This window comes from Nesoenas mayeri (genome assembly GCF_963082525.1).
Source record: "Nesoenas mayeri genome assembly, chromosome: 15".
Classification (NCBI taxonomy): domain Eukaryota; kingdom Metazoa; phylum Chordata; class Aves; order Columbiformes; family Columbidae; genus Nesoenas; species Nesoenas mayeri.
In genome coordinates, this window is record NC_137559.1 from 4,724,340 (window position 1) to 4,737,556 (window position 13,217).

General features: G+C 51.5%; 1 protein-coding gene across 1 annotated transcript; it reads left to right on the top strand.

Moving 5' to 3' along the window:
* Positions 1-416: 416 nt before the first annotated feature.
* DRG2 (developmentally regulated GTP binding protein 2) lies at positions 417-9,663 on the top strand. Its single transcript, XM_080353828.1, has 13 exons — positions 417-519; positions 1,389-1,549; positions 1,986-2,075; positions 3,644-3,704; positions 4,688-4,778; positions 5,124-5,196; positions 5,333-5,423; positions 5,619-5,716; positions 6,306-6,382; positions 6,827-6,915; positions 7,772-7,830; positions 8,252-8,305; positions 8,390-9,663. Exons 1-13 carry the CDS (start codon positions 456-458, stop codon positions 8,474-8,476), a joined length of 1,095 nt encoding a protein of 364 aa, XP_080209954.1. The 5' UTR covers positions 417-455; the 3' UTR covers positions 8,477-9,663.
* The last annotated feature ends 3,554 nt before the right edge of the window (positions 9,664-13,217 follow it).

The following is a 13,217-nucleotide window of genomic DNA, read 5'->3' on the forward strand; positions in this document are numbered from 1 at the left end:
GGAAAGAGCTCGTGGAGGTGAGTTTCTCAAGGACATGGGGCAGCGCCAGGGGTGGGGGAACGGTTGGGCTCGGTGATCTTGAGGGTCTTTTCCAACCAAAGTGATTCTATGAAATGCAGGATCTGTCCTTAATTAGAGTAGCGGGGGGGGAGGGGGGGTGGCAGGTCCTGCCCAGGGGTTTCTGCTGTGGAGCCCGCCTGGTTCCTCAGCCCGTTCCCTGCGAGCAGCTCCCGCTCGCCCTCTCCTCAGCCCCGCTCCCCGGGGACCCCGCGTCCCCCGCACCGTGCCCAGCGGAGGCGGCGGGCGGAACCCGGGCTGCGAGTCGCGGGAGGCGGCCGGAGCGAGGCGGCGGCTGCACAAGCCCGGACGCTTGAGTGGGACGGACGGGCCGGCGGCGCTTCCGGCGAGCGGCGTGCGGGGCCTGGGCAGCCGGACGGGCCGGGCCCGGCCCCGCCATGGGCATCCTGGAGAAGATCTCGGAGATCGAGAAGGAGATCGCCCGCACGCAGAAAAACAAAGGTGCGGGGGCTGGGGGGTGCAGGGGCGTGGGCGGCGGGGGCTGGGGGGAAAGCTGAGGGGCTGAGCCGGGGGGAGGCGGGATGTGGGGGGGTTGCGGGGGGTACGAGGGGCTGGATGGGGGTGACTGGGGTTTTGGGGAACAGGGTGAGTCCTGAGGCGGATGGGGGTGCGGGGTCTGCCCCCCTCCGCTCTTTAGAGCCATAGAATCATTTCAGTTGGAAGAGACCCTCAGGATCAAAGAATCCAACCATAACCCAACTCCAGCACTAAACCGTGTCCCTGAGAACCTCGTCTAAACGCCTGTTAAACCCCTCCAGGGATGGTGACTCCAGCACTGCCCTGGGCAGCCTGTTCCAATGCCTGACAACCCTTTCCATGAAGAATTTTTTCCTTATATCCAATCTAAGAATAAGCCAGTAAAGTACTTTCACACACGTGAGCTCCGAGTTAAACGCGACTTTATACTTGACAAGAGCAGGAGGGTGAAAGTTCTTGCATTTTTGAAGCACTGAGTGATGGGGTGAGGAGGTGCCTTTGCCTGGGACCGGCTGTTCCCCCTGTGATCTCTGGTTCCCTCCACCTGCTCATTCCTGCCATTGCTCTCCCTCTGGTTTTGCTCCTTTTCCTCAGGAATGTTTTTGGCTGTTTATTTCCCTCAAGTCCAACTCTCTGTGCGGGTTACTACAAGATTTGCTCTCAATACCTGATATTTCGAAAGGTTACAGAACAGCTGGGGGGCAGCTCGTGAGTGGTGGTGGTGAAGAGCTTGACTGAGATCCACAGTGTTTCTTTTTAGGAACTTTCTTATTTCTAGAAGTAAACTATCAGCAACTTTCTGTCAACCAGTTGTTGCGTTTGTGTTATTCCAGCCACTGAGTACCACCTCGGCCTGCTGAAGGCAAAGCTTGCAAAATACAGAGCTCAGTTGCTAGAACCTTCCAAATCCTCAGCCGCTAAAGGAGAAGGCTTTGATGTGATGAAATCTGGAGATGCCCGGGTGGCGCTGATCGGTTTTCCTTCTGTGGGTAAGGTCAGTGAGTGTCTGCGGTAACCGCGTGGCATCTGGTGTTCCCAGTCTGTGCTCAGCAGTGGATGTAAAGCAGATCTCCGTCTCCTCTTTGTCTTTCACCTTCTTGCCATGCAGTAACAGAGAGTGATTATGTGCTGAGAGCGGAAAGTTAGAGCCAGGGAAGACACTTGTTTGTCCTACGTGCGGTGCCCTGTGGTAACAGCCTGAAATCGGTCTTGTCCAGCCACAGCACTGCTGAGAAAATGGGTGAGAGTCCAGGATTTACCGTGGTTCAGCAAAGTGCTGGCTCTCCCATCGCTGCCTCAGTCCCTGTGCCTGGAACGGCCGCAACATGACCTCTAAAAGCTGAGGATGCTTTGGTGTCGCTTGTTTCATTGAACATTTACTGGTGTTTCCCTTTGTGTATCCCTAGTGATGCTGATTTCTTGCATTTCAGTCCACGTTCTTGAGTTTAATGACCTCAACTGCCAGCGAAGCTGCGTCTTACGAGTTCACAACCCTGACGTGTATCCCGGGCGTCATAGAAGTAAGTGGGATACTCCTTTCATTGTAGTAGTGATAAGAAACCCAGACGTGTAAATGTGTTTGTTTACACCAGTTACGCTTGTGGCACCATTAGGAAATGGTGAAATCCAAAGGTCTCTGCTGATTTCTGCTTTAAGCTTTAGGAGGCCTTGAGTCCTTGAGGGATCAGGTCTTCTGTGACTTGTGGTGCTGATTTAGCACTTCCCGGGGCACAGAACTCCTCGGGATTTACTGCCCGATCGGGGTTTCATGCGCTGCCTTGCGACTGACCAGAGCAATCCGACAATTCTCCACTGGATTTTTTATAACCGCTATTGGCGCCATTGACCAGATGGCTGGAAACCTTGACAGATTTGTTTTTAATGAAGCTTTAAAAGAGGCAATCTGCACTGTGATCAATTTGGAAAGAAAAATACAACTACTCCTGTCCTTGAGGAGTTTTATTAGTGGTGACCTGAGCATCCATCAGTAAAGCAAGTGATAAAGGGCATCAAACTGAAAAGTGTGGAAGAGTAATGAGGAAATTCGGGTTAGAATTGAAAGCAGAGTTAAATGATGAAAATAACTGTAATAGTGTTAAAACGAACACCGATATTGTAAGGCATCCAAATGCAGCCTTGAGCTGCCCTTCACTGAAGCCGTTACCAAGGACATCACTGCAATGAGAGCTTGAAAGCTCACGCCCCTGCAGATCCGATGGATGAAAGTCTCCCGTTATTTCCTGGAGCTGTAAGACCTGCAGCACAGCTGAATAGTTCTGATCCATCTCGGTAAGAGGTGGTGGCACTTGCTTGTTGCAGTGCTTTCTCATTAGACTAAAAAACTGTTTTCCCTTTCGATCAATTCACGATAATTCTGTGCTTGTACTCTGCTTTGTCAAACTGCAATTGTGTGGTGCTTGAGGAGGTCAGGACCTAGTGAGCTGCAGGGTGTGGTGTTGAAGGGCAACGGAGCTGGGGAAGGGGCTGGAGCACAAGTGTGATGGGAGCGGCTGAGGGACCTGGGGGGTTCAGCTGGAGAACAGGAGCTGAGGGGAGACCTTCTGATCTCTGAACTGCCTGAAAGGAGCTTGGAGCCAGGGGAGGTCGGGCTCTGCTCCCCAGGAACAAGTGCCAGGACCAGAGGAAACGGCCTCAAGTTGCGCCAGGGGAGGTTGAGGTTGGATCTGGGGAACAATTTCTTCCCCAAAGGGCTGTGGGGCATTGGAACAGGCTGCCCAGGGCAGTGCTGGAGTCACCATCCCTGGAGGGGTTGAGCAGATGCGGAGATGAGGTTCTCAGGGACATGGGGCAGTGCCAGGGATGGGGTAATGGTTGGACTCGATGATCTTGAGGGTCTTTTCAACCAAAACGATTTTATGATTCTATAAGTGGAGCTTCATAGGAAACACTCTGGAGGTTCCCTCAACAAAAGAGCCATTGGCTTTGTGCAAACTTCTCCTGCTCTGTCAGGTTAATTCTGTTGCACTCTCTGCTGGCTTTCAAATCCAGTACCTGCTTGGGGCTTTCGAGGCAGCTCGAGTTCCCTGCGCCAGGCTTTCAACTTTCCGTCCTTCTGTTTCCTTTTCAGTACAAAGGAGCCAACATTCAGCTGCTGGATCTGCCTGGAATCATCGAAGGAGCAGCACAAGGTTGGCTCATCTCTGATTTCTTATAAATTAGGGACTTGCCCTCATTAGTGTACCTGGGTGTCTCAAACGTTAGTAGGTTTCCTGGGCCAATAATTCCCACGTTGGCTTTCCAAATTTTAGAGTCCTTGATCTTATGTGAGGCACGATTCTCATCCCTGAGCCCACGTAAGGTTTCTATATGTAGCAGAAAGATGCTTTTCTGGAGGTGGGAGCCAAAGCAAGCCAGTCACTTCTCACCTTCTTGTGTGAGTGTTATCTTGCTCATCTGTTTTCTGGTACAGAGGAAATCTAAAGAAAGATGCTGGAGAGGCAGAGGGGGGAATTACAGCTAAACAGTAACCTCTTTTGACCAATTTCCTGAGTTCCTGCCAGTCCTCCAGTGACTCCTTATTCTGGGAAGAGCTGTTGACTTTGTCCCTCTGCTTCGTCATATGTCCCGATTGGCTGCTCATGCCTGAAGATGCCTTATGAAACTTAGAAAAATCGTGTCAGAAGTTGCCTTAGGAAACTTTGGCAAATCTCCTAATGGCCTCTTCTTGGAGTAGCACAGCCTGGTTAATAAATTCTGTCTCCCTTTTGACCAGAAAGTGTAGGTAACCGCTCTGCAGAGCGGCCCAGTTTCACATCTCTGTTCTGGGTGACCTGTCTCTGCTGCCTGGCATTGCTACAGTTGTACCGCGTGTGTTGTGCTGACAGAGGTGTCATTTCCACCCGTGCAGCTGTACTCAGAAAGCTTTATACACACTAGTTCATGTTACCTGTGGTGCGGGAGCAGCAGCAAAGAGTATTTGTTAGGGCTTGTGCTGGACATGAGACAGTGTGAATGGACCAGATACGCTCCCAGCAGCTGACTGCGCCCAGAACGGCACTGAGAGATCTTTTTCTTTGCTTCCAAGCTGCTGTGCAGGGCAGGAGTCCCTGCCTGTCGCAGAGCTCGTAGCTGTTTCATCTTCCTGATGTACAACCATGTCCTCTCTTCTCAGGGAAGGGCAGAGGCCGGCAGGTGATCGCTGTGGCCAGGACAGCAGATGTCGTCATTATGATGCTGGATGCCACAAAGGGTGAAGTACAGAGGTGAGTGTGTCCTTGGGGCATGTGCAGCTGTGAGGTGGTGGGCACAGAAAATGTGCCAGCTGCCTGCGTGTCCTGTTGGGGAACCAGTATTTAAGCTGTCGAGTGTGAGGTGGAGGCCGTGCTCCATTAGAATCACACTAGCTGACTGGGAGCAGCATTTACAGAGCTCTACAGATGGGGATGTCCACCCAGATTTCTACCACAGACTCTGCCCTGAGTTAGCTGTGGTGTTTAGGTTGCAGTAAAAGCTTATGGCAAAGCTGTATGAATATGATAATCAAAAAGGAAAGGTCTGTCACCTGCCTGTGCTCAGTCTCATGGTCCTAACATGCAGTGTCCCTGCAGGGCCCTGCTGGAGAAAGAACTGGAATCTGTAGGAATCCGGCTGAACAAAAGCAAACCAAATATCTACTTCAAGGTGAGGTTTCCTGGGCTTGTGTCTGACTGCCTGCTTAAAGCCGAGGTCACTGTGTGCTGCCCCACATTGGACAGACTGAAAGGAGATTGTGGATTTTGCAGGCTGTTGTTTAAGTTGCTCTATTGCCTCCTTGCAGCCGAAGAAGGGTGGAGGTATCTCCTTCAACTCAACCGTCACGTTGACTCAGTGCTCTGAGAAGCTGGTGCAGCTCATCCTCCATGAATACAGTATCCTTTCCCGAGATGGGAGACCCTTAAGCCATCAGCAGCTCGTGAATTGAGTGGTACCTGCTGTGCGACAGCCTTGCCGTGTCTTTGGTGCTTGCTGGGTTGAGAACAGGCTTTCAGAAGCCAGCTGAGTCCGTTGGCTCACACTGATGTGTAGATGTGTTGAGATTTGAGCCTTGACAACGTTCACCTCAGAAATCTTCAACGCCGAGGTCCTTTTCAGAGAGGATTGTTCCCCTGACGAGTTCATTGATGTGATTGTAGGCAACAGGGTCTACATGCCGTGCCTCTATGTGAGTATTTTGGGAACAGCTGCCTTCTGCAACACTGAGCATCTCCATTCTCTGCAGAAGGCAACACTGAGGCTTCCTGGTTCCTTCGTTTCGATTTGGGGTTTAAGAGGTGGAAAGTGGAGCTCAACAGGGAGCTTTTTACCAGCTTTGCATGTCTGTGTGTTCCCTGTGCCCTCTGGTGGCTGCTGCCGTGGAGCAGCTCCGGCTGCCTGTCCTGGTGACGTGGGGTTTGCTCCCTTTGGTTCCCCTGCCGCCGCCACCTCTGCGCAGGGGTTTTCACTGCTGGTCCCTTGTGCCAGAGGTCACTTAACAGCTCTGTTTGATAGCAACTGCGTCTACAGTGAGATTGAACATACTGGAGAACATGTTGCAAATGGAGAACTTTTTAAAAGCCCAAACTTAAATTTAGGCTTCTGAATTTTAACAGTTAGTCTTACTAAGAGCCTTGGCTTATCCTCTGGCCGACAGGATCTGAGTTTCCGTTTCAGACACTGGAACTACTTTGTTATACCTACATTACATGCCTTAACTTCCTCACAGTGTTGCTGACAACTTCCTAAAGGGTGTCTTGTTTTTCCCTTTGACTTAGGTTTATAACAAGATTGACCAGATATCTATGGAGGAAGTGGATCGTCTTGCTCGGAGACCCCACAGTGTTGTAATCAGGTAGGAGCCTGTCGAGCTGCCCGATGTCCTGGCATGAATGGTGTGGTGGCTCATTTCCTACCTCTTCCTCCAGCTTCTCCCAAGAAGGGGCTTCTCCCAGGGCTTCCTGCAGCTGCTGGGCTGAGAAGCGGAGCCTCTGTGCAGCTTTTTCCAGGGTTCCTTCCCCTGCAGAGGCTGCTTGGTTTCTCCACACTGTCTGCAGGCCAGACTAAGCCAGTCCAGCTTGTTTCTTTAGAAGTGCTGATATATCTGACTAGGGCTTCACTACTTCAAAGCTGCCCTTCTGAAAGGCATATTTATTTCGCCTTTTGTTTTTCCTTTGCTGATCTCATTAAAGACTTTTCCCCTTGTTCCCTCACACTTTAATAAGATGTTTCACTTTGTTCTTCTGGATCTCTAAATCACAGTAGCAGTAAACATGGAGATGTTCCTGGTGTTTTGCAGCTGTGGCATGAAGCTGAACCTGGATTACTTGCTGGAGAAGCTCTGGGAATACCTGGCGCTTACCTGCATCTACACCAAGAAGCGAGGACGTAAGTGAGCATTCGCTGAACAGGAGGTTTGAAAGACACAAAGGGTGGCTGCTCATCAAAGGCAGACAGGCTGCCAGCGGGGCTTGGGCGCCTGGCTGTCAGCGATCTCTTGTTTCTTGGAAATGCCGCAATTATGCTCTCCCTAATCAGCTTTTGCCTCTTGGGAGTTGCTTTCTGACCCAGCCGTGCATATATCCCACCACAGCCCCCCTATCCTCTCTGTACTAGAAGAGCTGAACTTTCATAAGACTTTGCATGATGAGATAAGGAGATAAAGTTTGCAAGTTTGCAGCTTTCTTCCTTATTATGTGCATTCTGTGGTCAACTGTTCAGCCCATCGCTACCCAGAAGAGATCTTCTGTCTCTGCCGTGAGAGGTTTGGCAATTCCCATGCTCGGGAGCGCCTCTGATCCTCCTTTTGCTTTAGAATTCACTTGCAGCTTCTCCCAGTTGTGAACAAGGAGATTAGATAACTTTCTATGAGCTTGTTAAGCTACAAAATTTTAGGGATTTTACAGAAAACTGCAGAGTGGTTTGGTTTTACTTGGGCAGGTGTGTTTTGACTTGGGTGCTTTTGGTTCTCCTGAGTCAAGTGTTTGGAATGGAGTTGGAGCAGGTGAATTGTGAGGAAGCTGTTGACATGGGTAACCGGACTTCTGGGTACTGGATTTTCTACAGAACTGGTTTGATGCTTTCAGGTACCCAGACACCTGTTCTGTCTGGGAGCTGGCAAGTGTAACGGGGGGAGGAATTTGGGAACTGTAAGCACAAGGCGATTGGAGATGGTGTCAGTGCATTACAACACACTTGATGGAAATCAAATGCTTCTTTTTCACCCTCTTCTGCTTTTCCACAGAGAGACCAGACTTTACAGATGCCATCATTCTACGGAAAGGGGCCTCTGTGGAGCACGTGGTAATTTCTCTGCATCTTTTACATTTCCTTGTCTGTAGAAGGCAGGTTCGTCCTGGAGCCTGTTGGGATTTGTGCTTCATAAAGCTCAGGATATGCCAGTGTTCAGCTGGGCTTCTCGTTTTGTTACCTTTACTCGTTCCATCTGCCTCAGGTTTCTTTCCTAACTACTATGAAAGTTTTAAAAAAAAATCCTTAATACAGTCCAGCGAAAAAGCACCCAGAAGCAGTGAAATGGGCTTTGTGTGGCCTGGTGATTGCTCTATGTCTGCTCTGTGTTCTTTCAAGTGCTGTTAACTGGCTCCTAAAGTCACCAGTGTAATTTCTGACAGACCCAAGTTGCTTCTAGTTCCTGGATATTGAGCAAGTTGTTCGCAAAGTCGTGTCATTGAACTGCCTGACGTGCTGTCTGTCTGTCTTGCAGTGCCATCGGATTCACAGATCATTAGCCAGCCAGTTCAAATATGCCTTGGTGTGGGTAAGTGTGTAACAACAAATGAAATCTCTGTCCTCGGGTGTCTCTGACAGGTCTTCTAAACCTTCTCCTCCTTTTGCTTTGAAGGGGACAAGCACAAAATACAGCCCTCAAAGGGTGGGCTTAACCCATATGATGGAGCATGAAGATGTCATTCAGATCGTAAAGAAGTAACCGTCTTTGCTGGTGCCTGGCCTTGTCTTTCATCACTAGAATTGGAACTGACCACGTAAAAGCAAAACAAAACAAAAATAAAAAGAGAAAAAGGGAGATGTGTTCTACAGCCAGGAAAGCTTCTGTGAAGCTCCTTCTCTTGGAGAAAGGCAGAAAATGAGGCTGCTGTGCTTGTAGGTGGGGAGGGGAAAGACGGGTTTCCATCTTGCAGCATTTCAGGTAATGTTTCTTAATAGGAAAAAAAAAAGCAAGCCAGTTCTAGGACACAGTTCTCCCAGCCAGCAATGTCCTGCCCCAGTAGGATTTGCACATGGATTCATGTGTTAACCCACCAGTGGCTTAACCAGTGGGAAGTTTCTGGGTTTGTGCTTTGGCACAGGGAAGCCAGGGCTGAGAGAACATTCCTGAGGCTTTGCTGCTTATCTGTTCACTTGATTTAAGCCTTGATCTGAAACAGAAACAACATTCTCCCTCCCCTACTTACTGGACACGTCTCTGCAGCTTTCACCGTCGGAGACTTCAGTCTCTGCATCTGAGACAACCCCGCTGAATTTATAATGGTCCCACCTCAATTAACGTTAAACCCTGGTGCCCTGTGCCTCTCCTTAGCTCTGCAGTAGGTTTGTAGGACAACCTGGTCCGACTGGCACTGAGAGAAATGAGAAATGAAACTTTCTTAATGAATGATTCATCTGGCCACACTGCAGGAGGGTGCGATGGAGGAGCCAGAGGCTGCAGTGAGGATTCACTTCTGGCGTATCGCTTGTCGAGGAGCTCCCTTGGGAGTTTCCTCTTTTGCTCTTGTCCTGCCCATTAGTCCCCGAGAGCGTTTCTGGGGATCTGCTTCTTTCTCAGTCATGCCCCTAAATTCCAGTAACCGCTGCAAGTACCATCCCACGCTGTGGGTTTTACCCAGCCCTGTTAAACATTGTTGCTTGTCTGGGTATTTTTCATCAGAAATCTGGGATTTTTCATTGAATACTGACATTAAATGATTCAGAGTGCCTGATAGAGAACAGCTCTTTCCTTCTGGGATCAAGAGTTGCCAATAGCTTTTATTTTCTTTCATTGAAAAAGGCTTCGGTCTGATGTGGATTCTGAACTGTGAGGACAGGTCTGATGGCAAACTTGTCTGAGCAGAGCTCCTTCCCTCCTGCGTGCTCCTCCCCACCCCTCCCAAACCCATCGAGCAGAAATGGAAGGATTATTTTATTTGAGAAAATAAAAGTTGCTATTTCATGTGAACTGTAGGTGTCTGCCTGCAGTGGGCAGATGGTTCGCTGTGTTTTCTAACTCTTTTTTATCTTCGGCCACCTGAGGAATCCTGGATGCTGTCGCAGGAGGTTGTAGCGGGGAATAGATTGTGCAGCGGCTGCAGGAGGCCTCTGAGGGTGGAGGGGACTTGATGAAGTGTGATGGGAAATGGATATTGTACACAATACCCGAGCTAGGAAGGTGACTTTGAACTCTGTAAGTTCCCTTCCCTGTCCCTGGCTTTGTTCGCAGCTGAGAGCAGAGCGAATCCCGACCGCGGCGGCAGCGAGCGGAGAACGAGCTCCAAATTAGCTGCATTCTGGCTGAGCTGGCTGGAGAAATCGGGCGCTTCTCTGCGTGAATCGGTTGAGATGGCGTTCCAGCACGTTAACTTACCCTTTACATTTCCTCTGAAGGTTGCACAGGCAGAGCTGCCCACACAAACAGTTCTTTTGCTTTCATTTTGTCCCTGGGTTTCTGACTTTCTCACTGCAAACCCCGGAGCCTGCCAAGCCCCGACATGCGACTGAGCAGCCACGCGTGCTGACCGGGCTCCATCCTCAGGCCAGGTCGTGTGTGGGGCTGGGAAATGGTTGGTACTTGCATGAGGCTGCAATGCACAGTATTACCTGGTGAAACATGTCCTTGGTTAGCTAGTGGCTGCCTCTCAGTGTGTGTGTGTTTCTAATTGACTAGTCTAGCGTGCTATCGTTAAAAAACCCTCTGTCTAATTAGCCTTACTCTTCATTTAGGAAATGGGGCATTTTATCCTGTTCAAAATGAACGCGATTAAATTTGGAGTGGGGATGAAGTAAAATAGCTAAGCCAGAAGAAGCTAACTTCTTTTTTTAGTGAGAGTAGCAAATTTATAGATGTATTTGACAACGCGTGCGTTTAATTGCGGTGTTCATTCTTCCAGACAGCTTCCCTAATTGTTCCGCACGAACGTTAAAAGCTGCAAACGCTGCAGTTCGGTGCAGGAGCAGGTTTGCCTGAAGATCTCTCTGAATCCTGAGAAATCAAGGTCCTAAGGGCGGGTGGGTGTGGAAATCTACCGCAGCGTTAGGGTCGAACCAGAGCTTCCTGAGCTTTTTGGAATTGCTCAGACCCCTCGTTAGTTCTGTGGGGGAGTTAATGAAGCGAGATGGGCTCAGAGCCTCCTTGCTGAGTGATTTCGGAGAATTTTGTCTCTCCAGGAGGATGGAGGGCGGTTGCAGGCGGGAGCTGTGGGTTTGCCCCCGTAAAGAGCAGAACCTGCTGCATTTTCTCCGATGGACGATGCTCAGAGAAAGCCGCCCTCAGCAGCCTGGCAGGGGATCTGCTCTTGGGCACTGCAGCCCCTGCTGTTTATCTGCTCCTCCAGCTTCTGCTGTCTCCACCAGCACCATCCCCCGATCCCAGAGGGATCCTGCCCTGAACCCACTTTATCTTGTGGGCCACATGATCCTGGTGGTCCTTCCCAACCTGGTATTCCATGAGTCTGTTGGTTCTGCTGCGGAGCCATTGCTGCAGGTGTGAAGCGGGTGGATGGGCTGCGACACAGCCCGTCGGCCGCCTTCCATCTCAGCCTGGAAACAGCGGCGGCCCCAGGCGTGCTCCGTTTAAAATGCCTGTTCCAGGCAATCAAGCAGGTTTGATTGGCTGAACACTCTTTTTTATAATTTAATTTAGCCAGGAATCGTTTGCAAAGTAATAAAAAGAGCCTCTGACTCCAAATACATTCATTTAATTCAATGAGAGACAGTTACTGCGGCGGGCTCGCTTCCCTCGCCCCATCACGCTGACATCTCAAAGCGCCGCTCAGGGCTGTTTATAAGAGTCACGATCCGCAGCGACAGCTTAATTGTTTCAAACGCTGACAAGGGTCACCCCAACCCGGCACCATGCGCCGTGCGGTGCTGGCTGGGGAGCCGGCAGAGAGGAGGGATTTATGGCTGGCAAATCGTTTAGAATTCCTCTGCTTGCTGCCTGCTTAAATGATGAACCTGCCCCTTGGGGATTTGGGCTATTGATTGTAATTTGCAGTTAAGCCTTCGCTTTCTGAGGAATCAGCATAATAAATACCCACCGCATTACAGCAGGAGGGACGTGTCTGTGCAGAGGAGAGGGAAGCGGAGGATTTTTCGCGGCTCAGGGGATGCGGTGCCCACAGCGGGATGCTCCCAGGGTTTGGGAGAGCTGTGGGCTCCATCCCCATGGGAAAACAGTCCCTGGTGTGGTGCAGGAACCTGGGGCTGGAGGGGAGAGGATGAAGCTTTGAGGCTCTCGGATGCTTTGGGAAGGCAGGTGGCGATGTGCTGCTGCCTGGTATTGTTGGGGTGACAGGTGCCAAATCCATTCCCTGTGCCTGGTTGGTGCCAGCCATATTTTGGAGAAGGGGGTATGACCACCCCTGTGTCCCTGGGACTTCTCCTAAACTTGCATTGGTTTGGAGGTCAGGGCCATTCACCAGCTCTTCACATCTGGGGTTTGTGACACAGAGGTGGCACAAATCTACCTCCCAGGGAGGGTCTGTGTCACCAGGGGAAGAAGGGACAGGGATGAAGGAACAGGGGCCAGCGCTGGCTGCCCCTCCAGCCGCTCCCCAGCGCTGCAGAGGGAGGACAAGCTCTTGTCCCCCGGCTTGGGAGTGGAGATGAGAATAATAGCGGTCATCAAATATGCATTGGGTGGCGGCAGCTGCCGTGCGGCAAATATGGTGCTGCGGCTGCCGGGGAGTGACGGTCCCTGGGGGACACAACGGAGCTGAGAGCGCAGCGTGGCAGAGCCGGGGGCTTCAGGGGGCACCGAGCCAGCCTGGTGCCATGCGGGTGAGCTGGGCTACCCCAGGTGAGTGGTTGTGAGTCCCCTCGCAGGGTGGCACATCCCTTGGGCTCATGGAGGCCACGATGGGAAGGAGCGGGGAGGCACCTTTGTGTGTGATGTTGGTCCTTGTGCGAACACTGCGGCGTGGGGCTCAGCTCTGGGTCAGGGCGTACGGTGTCCCCTCATCTCTGGTTGTCCCTACCTGTTTGCTGCCTTTAGACCCCTTGTGTCCCCTTCCGACTCACACCTTCCCGCAGTCCCAGTGCTCTTGCTGCCCTCCAGAGCAGGGCCAGCTGTGGGGTTCTCCTGGTCCTGGGGGAGGTCAGTGGGTTAAGTCCAGCGACTTCTGCTGGTTCTTGGGTTCCCCCAGCTGCTGCACAGCTGGATGCAGCTGCTTCTCCTCCCCTGGCTCTCCCCAAACACCCACTGTGAGGCGGGGGAGCGGGTGCTGCCCTTGCCCATGCTGGTCCCGATCTGCACAGGGCAGCCGTTTCCCAGCGCCGCTGCTTAAACTTTGATGAACCTGCAGCCGCAGGAATCCAGCCCCGGCATTAACATTTGATGTGGTCACCCCGCGCCCAGGCACGTGTGTGTGTGAACACGCCGCCGGCGCCGCCGTGGGGCACACGTGTGGCACACGCCAACACCCTCGCCAGCACGTGTGGGCACGTGTGGCACCTTC

What these genes read in the sequence shown, in the direction of transcription:
- DRG2 (XM_080353828.1), top strand. Translation starts at nt 456, where the DNA reads ATGGGCATCCTGGAGAAGATCTCGGAGATCGAGAAGGAGATCGCCCGC. An exon ending in TCTACATGCCGTGCCTCTAT is followed by an intron (nt 5,717 to 6,305) that starts GTGAGTATTTTG and finishes CCTTTGACTTAG; the next exon opens with GTTTATAACAAGATTGACCA. An exon ending in GGGCCTCTGTGGAGCACGTG is followed by an intron (nt 7,831 to 8,251) that starts GTAATTTCTCTG and finishes TCTGTCTTGCAG; the next exon opens with TGCCATCGGATTCACAGATC.